Source organism: Azolla caroliniana, unplaced genomic scaffold (genome assembly GCF_043228905.1).
Source record: "Azolla caroliniana isolate FFs.n. ecotype wild unplaced genomic scaffold, voAzoCaro1.0.p SCAF_10, whole genome shotgun sequence".
NCBI lineage: Eukaryota > Viridiplantae > Streptophyta > Polypodiopsida > Salviniales > Salviniaceae > Azolla > Azolla caroliniana.
In genome coordinates, this window is record NW_028230445.1 from 16,301,268 (window position 1) to 16,326,603 (window position 25,336).

Genomic DNA, 25,336 nt, shown 5'->3' on the forward strand with positions numbered 1-25,336 from the left:
AAGAAGAAGAAATACTTCTTTTTGAATATGTAGATTCTATATTGAAGATAGACTATGCATTATAACCATAGACTTCTTGAAACCTTAGTAATTGACTACGTGTTGTTGATCCATCTTGAAACCAAATGTTCATGACATATTGTCATCGATTAACACCTCGCTACATAACATTTTTCTTGCGATAAGAATGTTTGTTTTGGGGGAATTCTATATCGAGTTTGGTCAAATTTGCTATATGTGATGGGTTATATCATACATGTGATGGCTAGAACTATCATACTTGGGGCCATTTCACGTATGAGTATAATACGAATATGCACGTATGAGTATAATACGAATACTCACGTATGGTATGTATGTGACGAATGGGAAGTATGGCTAGAACTATGAGTACAAATGTGATTTTGGTTCCATATAGAAGAAGATTCAAGAAACACAGGAGCATATTCATGACAGGAAATGTAATGTGGTACTACGTAGACGGTAGTAGTAGCAAGTACGTAAAGTAGATCGAGTCTCCGGCGAAACGGAAACTCATCATCCATCTGATCAGAGAATACTATAGAAACACGACGCATTCTTCTGCTCCTTCTTCTCCATGGCTACTTCAGCAGATACTGACAAGCCTTAAAGATCCTAGGATGTGACGCGTCTTCTTCTTCCTCCTTTGATCCTCTGGTCCTGTCATCATCATCATCATCATCATCATCATCATCATCGTAATCTTAATCGTAATCGTCGTCGTCATGGCTTCTCCGCAGGAATTGTCGATCTTATCTCCTGCAGACATGCCTTCTACATCTCTTCCCTTGGTAACAAATGCAGCAGCAGAAGAAGAAGAAGTTGAAGCGCAAGAAGTTGGAGCAGGAGATCATTCTACGAGGAAAAAAAGCCACAAGATGGGAGCCATCGCGCTCATAACAAGATTCAGGTTGTCTTTTTCAAGAAGAAAAAGAAGATCATCATCTTACAGAAGATCTTCTTCAATTATTATCAATGATTTCCGACATCCTAAAGAGCAAGAAAATGTTGAACAATTTAGAAATCTTTTGAGTGTTGAAAACTTACTACCTCCAAAGCTTGATGATTACCATACTCTCTTAAGGTACTTCATTAGAAATATTTGAGTTGACTACAACTTAGGCTCATCGGGTACTTAAACATGCTTCACAATGCACAATGCCTTAGAATCGTCCCGTTGAACAACTCGATGTTGTGGCATTATGGGAAATTGATTGTGGCAGCATAGATGATTGAAGTTTGATGCTATAACAACTTAGCATGTATTCATTTCATTCTTTAAAGCACATATATGTGGGTTCATTGACTTAGCTTTCTTTAGAGTACTTTGATTCGTGGTTTCCAGCATGTTTGCAAAGAAAATTGTCATATTGACCATGATCTCAACTCGTTGAGGTACTTATTTACATTGTTAAATCACAGTCACATAGAAATTTGTCCCATCCACTATGTGATGGGATCCAACATCCTTAAAGTACTTATTTTGATGGTTTAAATCTTGCTTGTTTACAAATTGGTCATCTTAACCACTGCTTAGGATCCTTTCATGCTATGGCTAAGGAAGACGAGAACAATAGAAGCTTGAAGTTCTACATTAGTGGCTGAAATAGGCCTAAACTGTTGGCTATTGGCAATCAAGTTAATGTTGTGTAATTGGGGCTTTATGTAAATGACACAGGTTTCTTAAGGCTCGGAAGTTTGATCTTGCTAAAGCAAAGGTTATGTGGAGGAACATGTTGCGTTGGAGGGAGGAGTTTGGTGCTGATACAATTGAGAAAGTAAGCTTTGCATCCCTATATCTCTATGATCTTTGTTGTAAATATAGAACATTCCTGTTATAAAATTTTAACGATTTGTGCGTCAGCTTTCCACTATATTGTTTATGTGGAAGAAATAGTATTTGGAACTACTTCCAAGAAATGCTGAATATCTAGAGAAAAGTTGAACACTGCCAGGAATCACAAGATACCCCATTGCCAGAAGAATGTTTAGAATATAGAGCAGGAGAAAAGTGGCTCAGAAAATCTTAGAGGGTGGTAATTAACTTCTTTACTCATAATATAGCTTTCATCTAAAGGATGCTCATTGAAAGTGTGCTCATATTCATATTTACAATAAGGAGATTTGATATCACTGATTGTATGATTAAATCTTACCTATGATTAACATACACACAAATGAAATTCATTAAATGTGTGTTTAATATATAGTTACATATACAACGTCTTTTAAGAGGCCAAACAAGAGATTACATCTTAAAATGTAGCCTCTTCTCCAAGAACTAACCCAAATAAATGTAGTTACATGAAAAAGTAAATTGAAATAGAAATAAATGTAACTAAGTAAAAAGGAATCTCATTATTTATACATGTGAGATTCTCAAGTCAGATATATTGCAATTTATGTCTTCGAAAGATCTCTAGCATAGGTTGGTCCAGAATGGAGAGGTCTTTGAAGATAGGGAAGCACCTGTGATATCGGGAGATAATGACCTTTATCTATCAATGATAAGGATGGTGAGATCATAGTCCATGAGTCAGGGCCTATATGCATGGAAAATTGCCATTACTTGATCTATTTTAACCCCTTTGCTGTGTACTGATTGGGAGCCCGTTTGTTAGCCTTGTATAGACTTGTTGCATGAGTAGGAGTGATGAGGGCAAAGAATGTTGTTACTCACTCCTGGAGAACACCTTCGATTACTCCTCCTAAGTAATTGGGTCAAGGAATCATGGTGCATAAGGGACTGAGGGCTACGGCATACTAATGAGCGTGGATCGGATAGCTTACAGAGAATGAGATTGACACATTGTAGAATCGGCTACAACCAATTCGTATATTCGTCCGTACGCAGACCGAACGCTATATAGAGAGACGTGAATAGGAATGAGATAGGCACGAAGGTTACCCACAAAGCATATATGTATATTCACTTAAGTGTAGCATACAAGTACAGATACAAGTACTGAGTATAATCGGTAAAACACTCACACACTCTCTATTAGTCTATTCCTAGGCTTAGTCTTCTAATATCCTCTCTCCCTTCCGTTCGTTGCTCCTCGATATATATATATATATATATATATATATATATATATATATAGCTTCTCTTCTGCTCGGCGCTTTTCATCCACTCCTTCCTTGATCTTCGGCTTCCCTTCTTCGGCTGTTAGTGCTTGACTCCCTTTGGTTTGTTTCACTTGTACCACTTGTCCCACCGGGTAACACCTGGCATGCCCGTGGGATAGTGCCTTGCACGTCGAACCCACGAAAAAAATTCTAAAACTCAAAGGTCCGAAAAATCGACAAAAATTGAAAAAATTATAAAAATTCTAATATACATCATTCCTCCTTCAAAATTGGCAAAATGCTTGCCAATTGCTGCAAGTCCTCGGGTTTGTCAATGACTTCGGCCGAGAGTTCGGCCCAGTTATTTGGTTTTGTAGTCATGACTTGCACCCCTCGTACTTCATCCTTTGTAGTGGTCTGCTGGGCTGGTTTGGGAGGTGCCTCCTCCTAGTCGACTTGCTGATGATCCGTATCCTTGTGCTCCTGCTCTTGCTCATGTTCTTGTTGTATTGAATCCTCGTTTACCAGCTCCTCGGGTTCCCGTGTTGCCCCTTGGTCAGGCATGCTTTCTTGGGAAGCTTCCTCTTTTCCTTACATTGGAGTCACCGTGTCCGTCTTGGCCTGGAGTTGCTCGGGTTTGTATTTATCCATGTCAATGGCGAGTAGGAGTTGATTGTCAATGAATTCCTCAAGGAGGGTCCCAATCGCCGTGGTATGTGTCTGTGCCAGGGCGTGGAACTCTGCGGTGAGGTCCTCTTGGAGCACCTGAATGCTGTTCTTGTCCATTTAAAAAACCCGCAGCCCTCCTTTTTGCGATTTTCGGCATCTGCTCAAAGAATTTGTAATTCGGTCGCTTGTGCCGACCATGCGTTCCATCCCCGAGCTAGTGCCTCTTTGACCTTCTGGTTCAGCTGCACACGAAGTTTTGACACTAAAGCCTTGACTCGTTTTTCGCCCATCTCATATTTGGCAGGGATTGTTTGCAACTCATCTGCGACAGCCATTGCGCCGAGTTCGAGCTTGGCTTTAGCGAGTTTGAGCGAGATGACCATCCCATTGAACTTCTTCTGAAAGAATTCCGTCTCTTGTTCGTATTATGTCCCCCATAGTAGCAAATCTTATGATATCATCATATAGAGGTAGATATGGTGATTCACCTAGAGGTGCAAACCTTGAGTAGGCAGGTGGAAAGTAGCAAATTGCAATATATAACTCCTTAAGATCCCCTCTTTTTATTCGTATCCACATGTAGCGTGCATCTACATCCTTATGGACAACATGCACTCTATCATGAAGCTCCTTTTTGTATAGCACAACCACTCCTCCCTAACCTCTAGTGCTTCCTCGTGTCCGAGGTTGGGGGAGACATATTGACTCCCATCTATATCCTTGTACCTCGGGAGTTTGCCAACCATGCATTGGTGAGTCTCTGTATACATAGCAATATCTGTGTTTGCTCCCATTGCTAGCACACATCTGTAATAGAGCCATGTGTGAGGGTTTCCTTATTAGCTGAACAGGATATACAATTGTGCCAATCTTCAAGAGTCACGAACCCATGAACTGAACAATTACAGGACAATCATGATTGGGTACCATTTTCAGCTAGTTGTCTTGATGACATAAGTGCCAACCTTGGGTACCTTCGTTTAGGTAGCTCCCAAAGACGTTGGATAAATGTCATTGATCGAAACAATGCCTCGGTTATTATAGGTGCTGCTCCCACCTCTTCCCGGATTTTATCGTGGGGCACCTATGCTTTGCTCCTTATCATGCGAGCAATCATTGACACTAAAGGTCTCTCTAAATCTTTCCAATGATTTGCCTTGAGTACCTTCTTTCAGGGAACTTCCAAAGCTGTTGGAGACTGGTCACTGATGGGAATATTGCCTTGATGATTATTGAGGCCGCTCCCTTATCCTGCCCAATTTATATCATGTTCCTTATCATGCAATCAATGAGACTAAATGCCTGTCTAAATCTTTCCAGTTATCTTGAGAAGAGGGTAAGAGTTTAGAGGATCCACTGATGCTTTTGTTCCTTATCATGCAGGCAATCAATGAGACTAAATGCCTGTCTAAATCTTTCCAGTTATCTTGAGAAGAGAGTAAGAGTTTAGAGGATCCAGCACAATATGCCTATTGGTATCAAAATCTTGGCAGCCCATTAAGAAAGATGCTTAGAAGATTTTCTGCAGCATATCATATAGGCTTTTACACTCCAACCCACAAGACTGAACAAACCCTGAGCTTGTTCATGAAAATCCTAATATCTGAAAAGAGCAGATAAAAACAATAGATCAGAAAATCTTGCTGTTGAATCAGAAAAGGATCAAATTCAAAACCCCAAAATTTTATTGGAAAATAACAGATCAGAAGCCCTAAATCTATAATCAGCTGACAGTCACCAGAATTCCTAGTTTTTGGCATAGTAGAGGTTGATGCTCTCTTCATGAGACATTGTTTTTTCTCTTAAAATATCCTATTTAGCTGCGAAATCTTGTCTGCATGCTGGAATTCCAAATGGTGGTTTTGCTAGCATTAACTAGCCTCGACAAACTCAAATGTCCAAGCATTACTGCCGTTGACATATATCTTAACTGTTAATGAGGAGACCCTCAATATTAATGTCCAATTTAAAATATATCACTCAGGTTCCTAACTATCCATTTCAAAATTTGACTATATCATCTCACAGTGACACATCCGTCGTCACTCTTGACATTTTACTAGTCAATGAATGTACATGTTAGACCTTTGCCGTGGCCCCAATCACCATGCTTACAGCACACAATTGCTAGTGACTCAGCCTTGTTCACAAGTGAAAATTGTTGATTCACACAACCTTAAATATACCACTTAATGCTTAGGAAGTACATAATTTCTTACTCATGAAGTGACTGCCATATTACTTTTTCATGCAAAGAGCTTAAACCTACGTGTGGTAAAATAAATTGCAACAATTTGATGTTAGATATACCTTATGAAGTATCTTCCAAGAGGAAAAGAAAGATACATTAACATATTTTAAGTGACTAAAATGGACGATAAGACCAAACAAGAGATTACGTCTTAAAATGCATATATTTGTGTAAAATGAAGTGTTTGTAGGACTCTAAAGTGTGCACATTGCTCCATGCATTTTTCTAGAATATGAACAAGCAGCATATGCAATATAGGTGTCGTACTGAAAGGATAATAGCATATGAACGAGTTGTATTAGAAGGTTTCTTTGCGTGAAAATTGTTTAGAATGCTTTATGGAAGGATATCATCTCTATGTTATTGTAAATGGTTTTTTTTGGACTTTTAAAGAAAAAGTAAGTGGGATCTCTAAGTAATTGAACTATTAATTGAGGACCTTGATTAGCTGCACTCTTTAGTATGTCCTTACACTATTTTAACTAGCGTGCAATGAATGTGCTATTTTCAGGATTTTCTATTTAATGAGCTACACCAAGTGAAAGAAATCTATCCTCATGGCTTCCATGGCGTTGATAGAGAAGGAAGGCCTGTGTACATTGAAAGATTAGGGAAAGTTGACCCTTACAAACTTGTCAAGGTTACCACAGTGGATAGATTCTTGAAATATCATGTCTTAGAGTTTGAGAAGACATTCAACATAAAGTATCCAGCATGTTCAATTGCAGCAAAAAGGCATATAGACTCAACTACCACTATCCTTGACGTTGCTGGTGTGGTAATTAGTTCCTGTCTTCTTTGTTTCCTTCATAGTTAGGACCGTTGGTAATAAGAATGAACCAATTATGGAAAAATGATCAAGAAACAAAGACATAATCTGGGGCTAACGGATCTAGAGATCAGTAGGATTTGAGAATATGAAAAAGAATATTTTATTTTGGTTTCTTAATGTGAGACCTCTAGACCACCAGCTTAACACATATGGATTGCCAATAAACCCATTACCCCTAAATCTAATCGCCCACTTTAAATGGTTATTCAATGTATATTGATTCTGAGATAGTATAACAATTGAAATTTAATGTTTTGGTCGAAAATTTGTGTTCAAAGTCATTGTGATTATGATTGAGTTCCCTATGGAAATGCTGTGATGTCAGGCTTCTTATATTTGTAGGGTATGAAGAACTTTTCCAAGAATGCACGGGACCTTATGATGAGCATCCAAAAAATTGATGCAAATAATTATCCAGAGGTAATTGTTGTTTGAGGCCTTCAACATACTCTCTCTAGACCTTTTTTCTCGCTAGATTCATTTTACTTCAACATTTGTTTTATTCAATTTTCTTTCCTCTACGTCACTACACCTTATTATGCTTCTAGTCATATTTTATTCCCTTCCATAAATGCATCAGTTTCAACTCCTCTCATTTTTGTATTTCAAGGCGTTGATGCCTCATTAGGAAATTTGGTTATTGTTTACTCTTTTTTCTCTGCTGTTGCTAGCCTCTTTGTTACCTTACTACAATTCATAACAATTTTCTCATATGGTATCACAGTAGTGAGGTCTCCATAATGTCCACTATTTTTTTCCCTATCCAACTTCGTCTTCTTTGAGCAGCCAGCAATCCACCCTACAAAGGAGGCCCTCCGAACAACCATATTTAGTCCCACTTAAATTATCATTCAAGTAGGTCACCCTTTGTGCACCTACTCACAACAATATATTTACATCTCCAAAGGAGGGATTACATGGCTTCCAATGTCACCATTCCTCAACTTCCCAAGAAGTCTATTCTAGATGGAATCAACCATCTATTTTGTGAATCACAGATTATGACCCTATTGCAATACCATCATTTGTATTGCTGAATGAATCAAGCCCAATCGTAAGGCAACTTCTGTCATTCCATCTTTATCACTCACACAAGCTATACTTGTCTCTTGGTTTGATAAAGTTGGTTGTGCTCATGCTTTCATGCTCTTCAACATGAGGCTTCAAGTTACTCGTCAGTTTTTTTGGCAAAGATGATGATACCACTAAAGGTTGTGGAATATAATCCAACAACGGTATCATAGAGCCAAAACCAATAGCAACCATGCTTGATTTAGATGATGTAGTTACAAGTTAAAGACTTTTGATTTTACAACAAGTTCTGAGAAGTTGAAGTATGATTGAAGATGACGCTAAACAGTGAAAACAAAGTTTGTTTGTCCTTTTTAGATGAATGCTTAACTACATTTGAGATCCTTTTTGGCGAAAGTTGAAGCGACAAAAGGATATTTAAAGATGATAAAATGTATCCTTGGATTGGAATGCAACATTGAGCTAATGCAATGTCCATGCCCTTTTGGAATGGAACAATTGAATAGGAATAAAAGAAAGGATGGTTTAGGTTGGGTTGATGGTGCAATGGCATGTGACAGATCTTGTTCTAGATACACATATCGATGAACTTGGGTAGAACCTGATTATACCTTTTCAACACTTCATTATATGATAAGGATTTTCAACAAGTTATTGAAACTTCATATCGAGTATGCTTTCCCAATGAAACCTCAAGAAAGGCCAAAGAAGAATTTACAAAAATCGAAGATATCTTTTATTCCCTAGGCAAATGTGGAGGCAATGTGACGGTACTCAAGGATACTCAAATATTGGGTTAAAATCATGAAGTCACACAAACCATTACAATAAGTGTTGGAAATCATAATGCTGCTTTATGAATTATTCAAACAACAACTACAAAGCTCAATGAATCTATGTATAGAAATAAATGATACGCCATGGATATCGATCTTAATGTTGTCTGTAAAAACATATGAATACAGGGATGGCCCATGTTTAATAAGATGGAACAAGTTTTAATGCTTATTTAATATTGACCAAAGAACAACGATCAAGGTTGCAATCTGTGGTTATAGATGTTACTCATTGAAACTAGTGAGAAGCAATCATCACACATTATGTAGTAGTTTATTATGCCCTTTTTTCTATTGATATGCTAGAATCTAGTGTGATTTTTTAGTTTTACACTTTATATTAAATAGTGATGGTCCATATATGGAAGCAAATTGCAACTCTTTATATATGTGAAGTATGCAAGGCTTTAAATAATCAAACAAGGGTTGGGGGATGTATTTTAAGAATACACATCATTATTAAGTTTATGCCTTGATCTTAACTGACTATGGGGAGTTTCTAAGTGTCATTCATTATATTGTGGCTAGGGTGGTGAGATTTTAAGTGCAATTCCAAGTCCGGTCATTGGGGGTATAGCCTAACCAATCCACGAGGTAGTAAAGCTTGTTATTCAAAATCTTATATTTCAAAATAGTAACGACTTTCCAAATTCTAGACCATCAACAAGTTGGCTAGAGATGTGCCTGGAACAACTGGATTTGGAATGGAGCTAGAAGCATATGGTTAACAACAACAAGACATGGAACATTGATATGGAAATGCATATGTGGATGGAGATCAAGATGAAATTTTACGTGATTGATTTGATTGGAGGTCTCAAACGGATCAAGATATTGATAGCCTAGCTTGTCACATGGCCTGGTGGTTTAATAGCCATAGACAATCCCCAATTCAAAATGTAGGTTCCTCAAGTGAGGAGTAGAGATGATGACGATCTAACCTTCTTGGGTGTTTCTTTAGCTTTATGAAAATGTTGGGAAAGTTCGACTTGAATTTTCTGGAGTTGAAGTATATGCTCCTCAACAATAAGAGGGAGATACCATTGCCTCTTTAAACAAGGCTTTGGCACATGACACAAGGTAATGGAATATGAGGATCAATGGTGCTTGGGACTTTTTTTGCTAGAACTCCAGAGCCACATGGAAAAGTTGTTGAAGGACAACCATACAACTACTCAAGCTCATCAACAAAGAACAAATCACAACTTTCTTTAGCCCCATTACTCCTACTCATGCAACAATTTAATTAAGGGCCACACAAATGGGATCCCGACCAGGACATAACATAGGGGTTATGATAGATCAGGCAATAGCAATGTTGGTCTTATAGGCCATTTTGGAATCTTAAAAGACGTTATATTTCTTTCTTTCTTTCTTTCTCAGGGTAAGTTTGTTGTTTCATTCTAATTCTTAAATATGATTGTCGTTTTGTTCTAGGCCATTGTGATTTTTTGGTGATGTCAAATATATTTCTACTTTTTTCTATGTATTATTATATCTTTCTTTCCATAGCTCGATAGATTGATATTCTCCTTTTGGTACAGACTCTTCATCAATTGTTCATTATCAATGCAAGCACTAGTTTCAAAGTATTGTGGAATTCAATAAAATCCTTTATAGATCCGAACACAGCATCCAAAATTCATGTGAGTTTGAGATATTCTATTATTTCTTGAAGATTATGAATTTGTTCTTTATAGCAATTGTTTTAGACCAACCAATGCAATTAGGATGTTTGGTAACTCACTTGAGGGTATGGATTCGTCCTGCTTGGTGGGTTTTTCATTGTTGAGGGGGTGAATCCATGGCTGGCTCCACTCTGCATTAGGGTGGCATAGAAAAAGAGAACAAGAAAGAAGAGAGACACAAACTATTATATTCTGATTAATCAGACAATAGCCTTTTAACACTGCCAAACATTATTCTTGAATAGGCTTTTGGCATATGAATTTTGTCCATAAGCCTGAGAAAACTGTTATTAATTGTAATAAGGTGGTGAAGAGGCTAGCAGCAACAGAGAAATAAACTAAGCAAGAACTAAATTTCCTAGTGAAGCGCAAAACCTTTAAAGACAAAAATGAGAGCGAGGTTTGTAATAGATGCATTTATGAAAGGGGATAAAATATCCTAGGAGCATAATGATGAGTTAAGGTAGTGGAGAAAAAATGATGCTGTTGATGTTGTAATGTAGTGTTAGGTCCAAAAAATCAAATCAAATAAATGCTGGAATAAAGTGAATCTAGAGAAGAAAAAAAGAAAGGTATATTAACATCTTCTAAGAGGCAAAAATGGCCTCTTAGACCAAACAAGAGATTATATCTTAAAGTGTTGTCTCATATTTGAGAACAACAAACCAAAGTAAATGTTGCAAAGTACGAAAGGAAATAAAATAGAATTAAGGCGTGACTAAAGGATCTTGTCTTCTATACATATGAGATTCTTGTCTTCGAAAGATCAGTAGCATAGGTTGATCCAGAACAGAGAGGTCTCTAAAGCGTGGAAGCACCTGTGGTATCAGGAGATGACAGCCTTATCCATTGATGAAAAGGGTGGTGAGATAGTGGTCCATGAGCTGTGACCTATGTGCACAACTTTTGCATTGCCTGATCTATTGCAACCCCTTTGTTATTCATGGTCGGGAGCCCATTTGTGTAGCCCTTTATAGGCTTGTGGCATGAGTAGGAGTGATGAGGCCAAAGAAAGTTTTGATTTCTTGGTTGACGAGTTTGTATGGCTGTATTGCTGTCCTTCAACAACTTCTCCATGTGTCTCGTAAGTTCTAGCAAGAAAAGCCCCAGGCATCGTTCGTCCTCATATTCCATTTCCTTCCAATCCCTTGCTTAAAGAGGGGATGGTATCTCCTTCTTATTTCTTCTTCTCTGTCCACTTCATCAAGACATGTCAAGTCAGCCTCGACAAATCTTCCATAATGAATTCCGCTAATATTGCTTTCTCAAACTCGGTCCATGTCGTCTTCCCTTCTTGAAACTCAATAACCCACCTGTGGATGTTGTTGGTGACAACTCTCTTGAAACTTGCGATTTGACGTGCTTCAGACACGTCCCTCTTATTCATCACCCTTTTGTATGCATGAAGGAACTTCATAATGTTCCTTCCATCAAATTGACCAACAATCTCTATGATGCGATCGATAGCTTTCTCCATGCTCGCATCGTTGTCCCGAGATCTCATCATTTGTTTGACAATTATCATCATCCTTTCGAACTTCCCCACTTGATTGCTTGAGGATGTCATTTCCAAATATAGATCGATCATTGTCTTGATCCTTCCTACCGCTTGTTCACGTCGGGTTCACCACGAAATATGTCGAGGAAATCCTCGCACGTTCGCGAAATGAAGCGGAACTGCAGGGGTCCTGGACCGGAAGGATTTGATGGTTGTACTAGCTTTAGCGAGAAAGTATTTAAGATAGATATAGAGGGATTGAGACATCCGGAAGTTCTAATTCAAATACAGATTGAGAGTGAGATTTTGACCCTTCACTTCAATTTTTGAGGGACAAGATACATCACCAAAAGGATAACTAGATTTATTTTTATTTATTTTTTGATTCAGTACATAGCTTCCTTGATCAATTCATTGATTCCCCTTTTCCTCCACTCTTTTATAGATGCTCCCATGCATATGATGCATGTGAGTGTGCAAGACATGCATACAATGCATGTAATGCATGAAATGCATGTTTGCCATTTAGCGCTCATGCATTACATGTGATGCATGATAACCATGTCATTCATTCAAGCTCTCATGTATGAGAATTTACATATGAAAAGGTATAATGAGAAAAATACACCATTTTAAGAAATTACTTGGCTTTCTGGTAAGTCAATTATGTTATGTAAGGTTGTCCCTCCTTGTGGGAGAGTCGGCTGACCGATATCGGTCAGAAAGCCGAAACAAGAGTTGGTTGGCCGAAATCGACCGAAAAAGCTGAAACGAGACTCGGCAAGCCAAAATCCCAAAAAAGCCGAAACGAGAGTCGGTAGGCCGAAATCAGTCTGAAATCCAAAACGCGAGTTGGCTGGCCGAAATCAGTTAGAAAGCCGAAATGAGAGTCAGTTGGCCAAAATTTACCAAAAAAGTCCAAACGAGAGTCAACTAGCCGAAATAGGTCTGAAAGCCAAAACAAAAGTCAGTTCGCTAAAATTGACGGGAAAGCCAAAATAGGATTCGATCAAACGGTAGTCGGCCGAATAGAAGTTCAAACGCATATATATATGTGAGATAAGTTGGTATATATATAGCGAGAGTCGTATTAGCTGCATATATATGTGGGATAATTCACTGAGAAAAAACAGTGAGAAAAGCGCGATAGTGAACCCTTCTCGGTTTTCTCCTTTCCACGTGATTTTCACACCGTTGCCGAAAATCTTCATGACAACGGCACATACCCGATCTGAAGAGGAGTCTGGTCTCCATCGGCATGCTAGCCGAAGACGGGTACCAAACAACTCTAAATGAGTTGACATGGGTGATCAGCCGAGGTAACCTCAAAATCGGGAGTGGGCACAAGTACAACAACCTATACCCATTAATGGCGATCAACCCTGAAGGGGGCGTGAAAGTAGCTAAAAAGACAGACCCAAACCTATGGCATGGCCAACTCGATCATATGTCTCAAGCCGAACTTGATCGGCTGATGGTGGTTGGCTACATCCCAAAACTCCAAGCGAAGACGGACTTCTGCGAGCATTGTCGATATGGGAAACAGATCCGAAGTCCGCATTCTCTCTACTACGAGACAGTAAGACTGCCCCTGGAGCTCGTGCACACAGATGTTTGTGGACCTATGCTACAACGATCACTAGGTGGCTCCCGGTACTTCATCATATTGTATAGATGACTGCACACGAAAGGTCTGGGCCTACTCCATCCGGTCCAAAGAAGAAGCACTCGAAGTCTTCACTCAATGGATAACTGAAGTGACAATCGGTTTGGATACAAAGTGAAGACACTCAGATCCGACAACGAAGGGGAATATACCTCCAGAGCCTTCAAACAGTATTTGTCTGTCAAAGGGATCAGGCATCAAAAGACCATTCCTTGCACACCCTTTGATAAGTGACGACCAACAACAGTTTAAAGAACCTCAACTTTGATACTAGATGTTGGAGATGAGACCATAAGTGCAGAAACAAAAGCAGCATGTAGGTGTTGAAGAACACCAAGTTGATGATAGCAGAATCAGATCAACATATTGATAATAGAACAAACTAATAACTATATTATTCAAACGTTACAATACAAAGAATGGTTACCATTACAAACTAGTTGTTGAGTGAGCAAGCTCAACCGGACCCGAATCGGCTTAATAAGCCAAAGCCGGATCTACATCTGGAACGGAGACCCGGATAAGTACCTAGATCGGTGTCTAGATAGATCGGTATCCGGAACCTAGAGCCAGACCGAAGAATTGAATCGTACTCTGGAATAGTGAGAACTGGTAGGCCATTGGAGCCTAGTACGTAGGCTTACTTCTTGGAGTCAGTGTCAGTCACTCGTATGAGCATTCAAGTACATGTTAGTGCTTCAATCAGTCCTTTTAAGGACTTGTATTAAAAGGTGTTATGTAGGGAATTTGTATATACAGAGTGTTGTTATTTTGAATACAATTTATGTTTTTCTCTCTCTATCTCTCTGCCGTCAAGGAGATCCTCGCGTGTCCGTTAGGGCCCTAGACCAGAAGGATTTGAAGCTTTAGCGAGAAAGTATTTAAGATAGATATAGAGAGATTGAGAGACGAAGATTCCAATTATAAGACAGATTGAGAGAGAGAGAGAGAGAGAGATTGCACCCTTGACTTCAATTTTGAAAGACAAGATATATCACCAATAAGATAACTAGATTTTATTATTGTTTATTAATTCAGTACATAGCTTTCTTGATCAATTCCTTCATGATCCTTTTCTTTTCCTTCCCCTCTTTTCTAGATGGCCCCCATATTTATGATGTATGTGAGGGTGCAAGACATACATACAATGCATGTTTGCCATTTGGCGCTCATGCATTACATGTGATCCATGTCACTCATTCAAGCTCTCTTGTATGAGAATTTACATATGAAAAAGTATAATGATGAAAATCTAACTTTTTAAGAAATGACTTGGCTTTGTGGTAATTGTTGCCTTCCTCTCCGGAGGTGACACCTTTGATTCCTAACCGAAATCGAACCAAGGGATTGTGGTACGTGGTGGTCAGATTGCTTTTACGAAACGGGATGACACCCTATAGATTACGTAAGAGGACACCTCGGGTTATACATACACGATAGGGAGAGGTAGATTACTTAACAATGATTGAAAGCAAACAATGACAAAAAATAGACCCAACACTGTTTAGATTACAGAAATGAGTACTGATTACAGTTACACGGCTATCTGCTGGAATGTATCAGATACATTGTAGGAGGATTAATTACATAGTACCCTCAAACTTCTCTCGTATAGGTCTCCCAACATGCCCGTGGGATAGTGCGTTGGCATGTCGAACCCAACAAATCGAAATTTCCAACAATCGGATGAAGAGGAGGTGAAAACAAGTGCCATAACCATGGCAAGATCGTAAGAGGAGGAGGAAGAAGAAGTGATGGTGGACATCCATTACTCTCGGCCTCACTGGGCAAGAGCGACAACAGAGACGCCGGTGAAGATCGGAGAGAAGAAAGAGACCGTGGTAGCCTTGATTGACCATGGTTTGGAGATCAACCTCATGTCAACCGAATTCTACAAGAAAGGAAGATGGCTGATCAACACAAACCACGAATGGAAGATACGAGAGGCAACGAAGGCCACGGAAGACCTGTACGGAGCTTGCCCCAATGTTAAAGTCACGATCGCAGATGTGTGTCATGATATGGCAAGACTCGAACCCATGACCCTATGTTACATGGGTCGAGTTCTTACCATTAGACTATGAATTGTAATACATAGGATATTATTTTCATTTATGCTTTATCATAGAAAATTGATGTATATTCCAGATCTCTCTAGAACATTCTAGAAGCTTCAGGATTATTCCTGAGAACACTATAAAAGAGGGCACTAGGCATTATGTTGAACCAAATTGGTTCAACGCCAGTCTTAAGCCTCTTAGCCACTTTGTACTTATCTTTTCACATAATATATTAGTTGTTGTCATCATCTTTCTCTCTCTCTCATTCTCGCTATCTCTCTCTCTCCTCTTCTTACTTCCTCTCTCGGGAATCTTACGCAGTCCCGTCCTCTTAGTACTAATAGTACTGCTCTTCTTTAGTACTAATTCCATCTCTGCTTTAGTACTATTCCTGATAGTTTGAACCAATTTTCCTCCAGCCTACTTGTCGTTCTCCCTCATCCTCCTACCCTTTTCCCTATACTATGGCTACTGTTAGCGCTTAAGAATATCAATCCGTTTTCTCCAAGCTACAGTGCCTAAAAGAAAAGTTTGTTGCCCTGGAACAAGAAAACCAACGGTTGATAGGGGATCTGCAACAAATCGCTCTAGAAAAACAACAAACGCAACAACAACATGGGGAGTTAGCGGTACGGGTACAACAACTCGAAGCAGCGTTGCAACAACAAGGATCAAGTCCCCAAGGATTTCATAAAGAGCCCAAGATTGGACTTCCTGTGAAATTTGATGGAACGCGATCGCAATTCCGGGGATTCCTTAATTAGGTACGCTTAGTCATCTAGATGCATCCTTCCCGATAATCCCACTGATGCATCTTGAGTCGGCCTAATAGGCACATTACTTAGTGGCTCAACCTTGGCATGGTTCGCTCCGCTTCTAGAAAAACAATCACCCTTGCTTAATAACTTTGAAGATTTTATTGGTGAGTTTAAAGCCTGCTTTGGAGATACCGACAACATCAGGATGGCGATCAACAAGATCCGAAGATTGCGTCAAGGCGATCGTCCAGCCTCTGCCTACGCGGCGGATTTCCGTCTACTCGCCTCAGATATCCCCTGGGATGATCAGGCCCTCATGGACCAGTTTCGCTTTTAACCTTCCCCGAAGAACCAAAGTCTCTTACGGAGGCAATCAATCGAGTGGTCCGATGCGACAACCGCCTTTTCGAACGGCGTTCGGAACGTCAGTTACAAATACCACGCTCTCGACCGGAACCCACATACGCCTCAGTCACGGCTAAACCGTTTGCATGCGATGTACCTCAAGCCAATATTCCGACACCAATGGAGATCGACACCATGCGTCGACGCGGCCCATTATCGGAAGAAGAAAAGCAACGACAACGTGCCAATCGATTATGTCTTTATTGCGGTGGACCAGGGCATATCGCCATCAATTGTCCCCATAGGCCAAGAAGACAGGTAAATCAAATCGTCGCCTGTACTACACCCGAGTAAATTCTTCCGTTCGGAGTGTCTGATAGTATTAATAGTACTAATAGAGTGTCAGATAGTATTCATAGTACTAATAGCCCAAGTATCTCAAACAAATTTGAAATCCTTAGTCAATTAGATGAAGAGTTAAATGATTGAGTTCAACCAAAATAGGAGCCGTTTGGTTGGACAACAACCCTAGATTTGTACAACCCATTAGTGGTTCCATTCCTTCCAAGCAAGTTAGCAATGTGTTCCTAGCCCAAGTCATTGTTAGTACTAAAAGTACTCCCCCAGTACCCATCCGAGCACTTTTAGATTCCGGAGCTAATTCCTGTTTCATGGATCGAAATTTTGCCCAAGCTTCTCAGATATCCTTAAGAAAACTTCCTTGTCCCGCATCTGTAGTAGTCATTGATGGTTGTCCCATTGCTTCCGGGAATATTGTAGAAGAATCAAAACCCATTCAAGTTGTCCTAGGTAGTTTTGTGTGTGTAGTATCATTTAATATAATTAGTAGTCCAGAGCATCCCATTGTCCTAGGATTACCTTGGTTTGAATTACATAATCCAGCCATAGATTGGAGAACAAGAGAAGTCCGATATCGACCACCCCAAGAATCTACTCACCGAGTTTCGACCATTTCACTCCATCAATTATGCGAAGAAGGACACAAGGAGGCAATGTTCCTATTTGCAATATCAGTACATCCTTCCAGCACTATTAAGAAGGACTCCTCAGTACAACTTCCGGCAAAATATCATCCTTATGACGATGTATTTGACAAGGTGAAAGCCGGTACCCTTCCTCATCACTGTCCCTATGACTGTCCCATCGATTTAGAACCAGGAACCGAGCCACCATGGGAACCAATTTACAACTTGTCACCCACCGAGTTAGAAGTCCTTCGAGCCTACATAGAGGAGAACTTGGCAAGCGGGTTCATCCGTCATTCGAAATCTCCGGCCGATGCACCCATCTTCTTTGTCAAGAAGAAAGATGGCTCACTTCGTCTCGTCGTTGATTACCGCGGATTGAATAAGGTCACCATCCGGAATAGGTATGCACTTCCTCTTATATCAAGTCTTTTAGAGCGAGTTAATGGTGCCAAGTTTTTTACCAAAATCGATCTACGAGGAGCGTATAACCTCGTGCGGATCCGACCGGGAGATGAATGGAAGACCGTCTTTCACACACGGTATGGGCATTTCGAGTATACTGTTATGCCGTTCGGCCTAACCAATGCAGCCGCAGTCTTCCAACACATGGCAAATGATATATTCAGAGACCTCTTGGATATCTGTTTGATCATCTATCTGGATGATCTATTGATTTATTCGAAGACCCAAGAACAACACGATTCTCATGTACTATTAGTACTAAAGCGACTCTGCGAGAATGCTCTTTATGCCAAGCTAGAAAAATGTAGCTTTGACTGCAAGCAAGTGGAATTTCTAGGCTACGTCATCTCCTCAAAGGGCATCGCCATGGATCCAGCTATAAAGAAAGTACAATGAAAAACATATTATTCTTCAGATTCCACTGCTTGATGACACAATTGACAAATTCTTTCATCTAAAGGTATTTGTGCATAATTGCCTACCTCAATCTATAACTGCTGTGAAGAAATTTGCATCTGCCCTATCACCCTGCGCAGCGCATTGGATAGATGTATGTCCATATAAAAGGGCCTAATGATGAATCCATCCTCTGATTTGTATAAAAAGTGCCTTATAGTGGGCCATCTGCTTATCAAGAGATGTTGGGGACTTGATCCATTTTGTTTTCCAACTTGAATGTCTCAGCTCGGATTACTCAGTTCTTTTCCACTTTGGTCATGTTTAGATGGGGACAATTCAAACTATATTGGACTGGGGGTAGTGAATTTATGTTTAGGCCATGCGATCCGAACTATTGTTTTGTTCTAGCATACCAACAATGAATATCTCGATGTCTAGTATTAATTTGTATACACATGGGGATGAATTGTGTAATTTTGACAGGTCTGTCGAATGGTGCAGCGGCAAAAAAATTTACAGTTTGAGAGAACTGCATATGACTTGCATCTTGCTGCCAGTAGTGATGTGATTCGTACTCGATGGTTTGTGAGTCTATCTGAGATGGATATTTTTCTTCTTGGGACAGCCAAAGATGTGTAGCTACCTAATTCTCAGAGACATTGAATCCTCATAGAGGAATCCTAGTGATACATGTCAAGATTGTATTATATGACATCATAAATAGGAAAATGCATGCCCTTTGGGAATTGCAAAATTGGGATAGTATCAAGACCTCCCATGTGTTTTAAAGATATAGCTGGGATCCTATGCTGTTTTCTGTTAAGACGAATTATTGATCGTTGGTGTAATAGACACACTTGCCCAAGAAATGTATCATAACAGGTTGTGAATGGCTTAGCAACCTTGCAGCTTGACCATTGGTCTAATATGCTGACAATCATAGAATCATGAGTTAATGCTCAAAAGCTGCTTAATGAACAGTTGCCCAATTGAAATAACATGGCCACCAATTGAATTTTAACAAAAGTAACTATATATTTGACCAAAGCTATAGCAGAAATAGCTTTTGTTATTTGCCCCAGAATGAGGAAAATAATTTATTTTTGTAATTTTTCTTCAATTTTCTCAGAATACTAGAATCATGTTAGAAGACATCGAAAAGAAAATTTAGAAAACATACCAATACAAAGGAGACATCATAGAAAATGTCTTTCATTAATGGAAACCAACCTTAAGAAAAATCTTGGAAAAATCTTGGAAGTATTATTTCTAGGGAAAAGTACCAGGATACCCCTGGAAGTTCGTCTATTTACCAGAATGCCCCTGAAAGTTCTAAATTTACCAAACTACCCCTATGTCCAAACCATTACACTTTATAAAGTAATTATACACTCAAATCTACAAGCCCTATTTACCAAAGATGGAAGAAATGGACCCGAACTAGCCCTATTTACCAAAGATTTGAGTGTATGATTACTTTATAAAGTGTAATTTTTTGGACATAGGGGTAGATTGGTAAATTTGGAACTTCCAGGGGCATTCTGGTAAATAGACGAACTTCCAGGGGTATCCTGGTACTTTTCCCTTATTTCTATGCATTGTAAACCTGCTGCAAGGCATAAGTACTACACTTGCCTAAGCTTAATATTTGATATCAAAGATCATCAATGCAACCATAGCAGTTTTCATCCATACTTCTTAAGGGTCAGATATCTATGGATCAACGGATGCATCCGGAACAGTCAAATAGGATGAGTAAGAGATCTCTTTGAATACTTGGGATTCTTTCCATTTTGTGTACCCATTGATTTTGACATTTATTGGTCATGCTTTTTTACGAGAGTGGATAACACCAACCATTTGAGCAAAATTTACCCCATAGACTGGTCAGGAAAGATTCTATTTTCTTTACGACTTGCCCAAATGGCAGATCACAAAACTGTAGCTTTCCTTTTTTGGCTAACAAAAATTTGTCATGATCAACTAGGGAAAAACACTTCCTTTTTGTTACCTCTTAAAATATTTCACTTCCATTTTAGATATGTCGTTACAAAGCTTAAGAAACATTTATCATGTTAAGTCTACTTTAGTTAGACCATTGGTTTGCCAACTTTTAATTAGGTCTTGACTTCGTGGACATGTGGGTTCAACTTCTGGCAATGAATGTAGAATATTTGTTTAGTTTCTATGTAGAGATAATTCCAATACTATATGATTAGCAACAATTATTTTGGTTTGTGGTTCTCAAAGATGAGACGACACTTAAGATGTACTCTCTTGTTTGGTCTTATAGGCCATTTGGGCCTCCTAAAAGACATTAATATATTTTTCTTTCTTTCTTTCTGATATTTATTTCTGAAGGTTCTTAGCTGGTAGATTAGGAGCCAGTTGACCACTAGAACGTTCTTGAAGTCAGAGTGATGTTGCCTCAATGAAACTAACCATGGAGTTACCCACTGTCGATGAATGTAGCTACACTGCCCTCTATTTTGATCACAGGCATTGTAAATCACACTTTCGATCAGTAAAGCTCCATCGTCTTTAGTAATGAACCATGGAAGTATGCACCATGGGATCAATGCAAATGACAATGCCCACTTGTAATGATGCTGAAACAAGGAGCTCCTACATCTCCCTTCTTGTGGTATCATGGTATAAGACTGCATTTATGTGACCAATGATATGATTGCGATTTAAGTTCAAATGAAGAGTTGCCGAGTTCTTCAATGTGATTTATAAAACTATTGATTTGTTCTACTTGCAATAATCTAATGGAACTTGTTTTCTTATAGAATGATGTAGTTGAATGGAATTTGAGTTATTCCACAATTAGATGATCTTGTTAAATGTCTCTTTGATTATGCCATTGTAGAATTGTTCAAATGATGGCATCAATATTTTGACATCTAAACTGTAATCTGTTCACATTTTGAATCTCTGATTTCCATGCTCAATTCTGAAGCAATACACTTCCCATCATGCTACAATGGACCACTATAATTTGTCTGAGATATCACATTGAGGCAGTAGATGTAAGCTGATAATATGTTCTACATGTCTTTGTTTAATCTTACAGGTATTAGGAACTAAATACCACAATAAGATATTGGATATTATTGATGCAAGGTAAGCCATTTCAATTCTCACCTTGAGTTAGGAGATGCAAAAGTAAATGTCTGGTTTCTTTTCTTGAATCTTAAGAAATTGTAGTCTTACAGTAATATACCAGAGTTTTTTGGAGGAACATGTATGTGCACAGAACTAGGAGGATGCATGAATTCTGATAAAGGCCCTTGGAACGATCCCCAAATCATGAAAGTAAAAACTGTAAATTTAAGTTTGGGTTATGAAAGGAAGCAAAATCATAGAATTTTCTACATTTATGATTGGTGCTATTTGAATTTTGCAGCTAGTAAAGGATGGACATGACATTGATGCTAGGAGAGTCATAACAATAACTGAAAGCCCAAAAAATACTGTAATCACACTTCCTATTAATTGCAAATCATGTTTATACATACCTGAGTATGAACTCTGTGATCTTTTTGTTGCTTTGATCTGTTGAAATTGGGTTCAGAAATCTGCCTTATTTTGTTTAGAACTTGGAAAAGAAGCCCACTCCATCTACACCTCAGATAGAGTCCGGAGCATATTCAAACCCTTCCATTGAGATATCAAAAGATAAAAAAATTTCTACAGAGAATGAGGAGGTAATATTTTTCTTAAAAAATTAGTAACATGAGGCTTTGATTACACAGAAATGCATTTTAGTTTCAAATTTCTTTCATTGGTTCTGCATCAGATTAATGAGACTACTGCAGATTTAATTATTTCCAACCTAGAAGAATCAATCCTGTCCAGTGAAACAGTGGATTCATCGAAAATAATTCCTGGGAGTCTTGAACAAGAATGCGCTGGTAAAAGTCTTTGACATGGCGCATCTTGCGTGAGGAGTTATGCACATATTTCCCAATCTTTATCATCAAATGGTTTTTTAGTGAATATTTGTGAATTGTTTATATGGGCCGAGCTCTTCAGCTATGTAAATGAATTTTTAATCATACAGGTGTACCCATTGTAGGATTCAGCCTCCCACAGATCTTCATATTTATGCTTATCAGTTTAATGAAATATGTAAACAAATTAGTCCATGCCCTTCCACTACAACGTGAAAAAAGGGACACTATCACAATGAGATCTAGTGCATTGAAAGAGATTGAAGATACATTACCATCTTCCAAAAAGTCTCAAACCCTGGATATTCTGAAAGAGCGTGTTACCATTATTGAAGAGAAGATTAAAGAGCTCTACGTGCTATCGTCAGGTATTCAATCTCACGTAGAACAAAATGTACGTCAGGATCACCTAAGACCTTTGGAAGTTGATTTGGCTGAAAACTGTAAGGTGATATTCCTATCTTTGGTTTAACAATCTCTCTTTTTCATGTTTCGTGATTAAATAGGGTTCTCTGAATTCCTATTTTAGTAGGCTTGGTATTGTTCTATTTTACTCGATTAGGGAACCTGCAATTATTAGGCGAGAAAGCTTAATGCTGTATAAAGTAATGTTGCATTCATTGTATATGTATATTTGTGCATGTATATTGTCTGAGAGGCCAACATGCTATATGACATGGGGTTTATCAATTTATGATATAGAATATGAAGAAAGTCATGGAAATGCAAGAAGAATTTCTACAACGGTTGAATTCTTTACAGATAAGGAAAAAGGTATGTTTTTCAAACTAGTATGTATGATATCTATGTTATTATATACTTTCAGAAATAACATATGAACTGATTATTTTCGTGGTTAGGGTGTTATTATTCAATGTCTTGCTGTCAAAGTGTTCCGACAATGAATTAAGTAGACATAGAATTCTGGTTTATATATGCATAAAATTTTGGTCTCTTATTTATTGGATGTCAACCCCTAAAGCCAATATATCAAAGCTGTGAAAGATTGTATGTGGATGTGTTTTTATTATCTTTATTCTATGACAACCTCTTCTCTATGCAAATAGACTGGAATAAGTTCGGGTTCCCACAACCTCAAAAATATATTTTGCCTCACTTCTGGGTTAGCTTTTAATTCTCATTCAGGCAACAAATTATTATGACTAACATCTTGGGAAAAATCTTTTATCTTATTGCTGGATCTATCCTTAATTAATCAGGATAAGTAAATGGATAGTGATTTTCTTTTACCTTTTTGGCTGCTTTAGAATAGGTTATGGGTGTGTACTCATGTGCATAGTCTTCCAAACTTACTGTCATAGATCTCCATCCTCTATCTAATGAAGCTAGAATCATTCCTCTCTCAATAAAATAAATTTCGACACTATAGAGGCCTAGTAGTCAAGGATCCAAGGATTGTTGATGATAGATAGGTTCCAACCTAACGACTGAGATGAAGCTTTGGATAGCAGTATACTTAGAGTCCCTTCAAGTAAATCCAAAATTCTTGCTTTTATGTTTATGTAAAGGTAATATCTACAAACAAATGTTAGACAAATCTCTGGCCTCTTGTGAAGGCATCAAAATATTGATGTACAAGAGGATGCCAAATCTGTTGGGTTCATGTTTTGAATCACAAAAACTTAACCACTTTAGGGATATGAGAGTATTTATAGACAAGGGGAAAAAAATGCCCGTGGTCGTAACTGTGTTCACACACATCACTGTCCTAAGTGTGTTCACACATCACCGTCCTAAGTGTGTTCACACACATCACTACCAAAATATGTCAACAAATCCCCCTCGGGAGTGATGCGGTGAACAAGGAGCTGGCACTCATGGTTAAGCAAGTGCCAAGCTATGTGGATAGAGATCAATCCACAAATGGGAGTAGGCCTAAAGCTTTGCGGAAAGCTTCAAACTTCTCCCAAGGCAGAGCCTTTGTGAAGAGGTCTGCAATGTTCTCTTGCGTGGGCACATAAGCTAAACTAATCTCTCCAGCGGAGAACCTTTCCCTGACATAGTGATAATGCACCTCAATGTGCTTAGTGTGACCGTGGAAAACAGGGTTCCTTGCAACTGCCATTGCGCTTTGACTATCAGTGAAGATGGTGGTGGCAGAAGACTGACCAACACCCAAATCAACTACAAGGCTCTGAGCCACACACAGCGGTAGCTGTGAAAGCTGCCCTATACTCAGCCTCACAACTGGAAGTGGCCACAGTAGGCTGCTTCTTGATCAACCAAGATATGCATGAGCTACCAAGCATGAAGCAAAAACCACTTGTGGACACACGAGTGTCATAACAACCAGCCCAATCAGAGTCAGAAAAAGCATGCAGGTCTGGCGGTAGTGATCCTCCCACCTGGGGATAAAACAATCCAAGTGACCGGGTACCACTCAAGTAGTGAAAGATGCGCTTAACTGCCTGCCAATGCTGAACTCCTAGGCAATGCATAAACTTGCTCATCTGAGAGACAGAAAACTGAATATCAGGTTGGGTTATCCATAAGTAAATCAAGCATCCAACTGCCTGCTGATAGAGAATAACATCAAATGCATCTCCAGCATCATGAAGACTCAAACGTAAACCTATCTCCATGGGAGTGGCAATAGATTACAGTCTTCAAGGCCAAAAATCTGCAATAATATGTCAATGTATTTCGATTGACACAAAGCTATTCCACCATCAACTTGCATAAATTGAATGCCCAAATAATGATGTAAATGCCCCAAATATGACATGTCAAAAGAGGCATGCAAATCAGCCTTAAAGTCAGCAATGTGCTTCTCATTGGGACCAG

The 25,336-nt window shown here is 38.9% G+C and overlaps 1 protein-coding gene across 2 annotated transcripts in view; it reads left to right on the forward strand.

Annotated features, from left to right (window-relative positions):
* Positions 1–529: 529 nt before the first annotated feature.
* Positions 530–25,336, forward strand: part of LOC147859199 (phosphatidylinositol/phosphatidylcholine transfer protein SFH11-like) — a 29,564-nt gene continuing 4,757 nt past the window's right edge. Inside the window, exons 1-12 of one of the 2 annotated variants that reach the window (XM_087325278.1) lie at positions 530–1,105; positions 1,700–1,799; positions 6,522–6,788; positions 7,185–7,262; positions 10,255–10,356; positions 21,652–21,701; positions 21,794–21,893; positions 21,985–22,053; positions 22,175–22,285; positions 22,378–22,492; positions 22,642–22,979; positions 23,234–23,305. In XM_087325278.1, coding sequence (XP_087181404.1) covers positions 747–1,105; positions 1,700–1,799; positions 6,522–6,788; positions 7,185–7,262; positions 10,255–10,356; positions 21,652–21,701; positions 21,794–21,893; positions 21,985–22,053; positions 22,175–22,285; positions 22,378–22,492; positions 22,642–22,979; positions 23,234–23,305 — 1,761 coding nt within the window. In that variant the 5' untranslated portion in view covers positions 530–746. The remainder of the gene's footprint in view (positions 1,106–1,699; positions 1,800–6,521; positions 6,789–7,184; positions 7,263–10,254; positions 10,357–21,651; positions 21,702–21,793; positions 21,894–21,984; positions 22,054–22,174; positions 22,286–22,377; positions 22,493–22,641; positions 22,980–23,233; positions 23,306–25,336) is intronic. The other variant, XM_087325279.1, reaches the window with a different exon arrangement.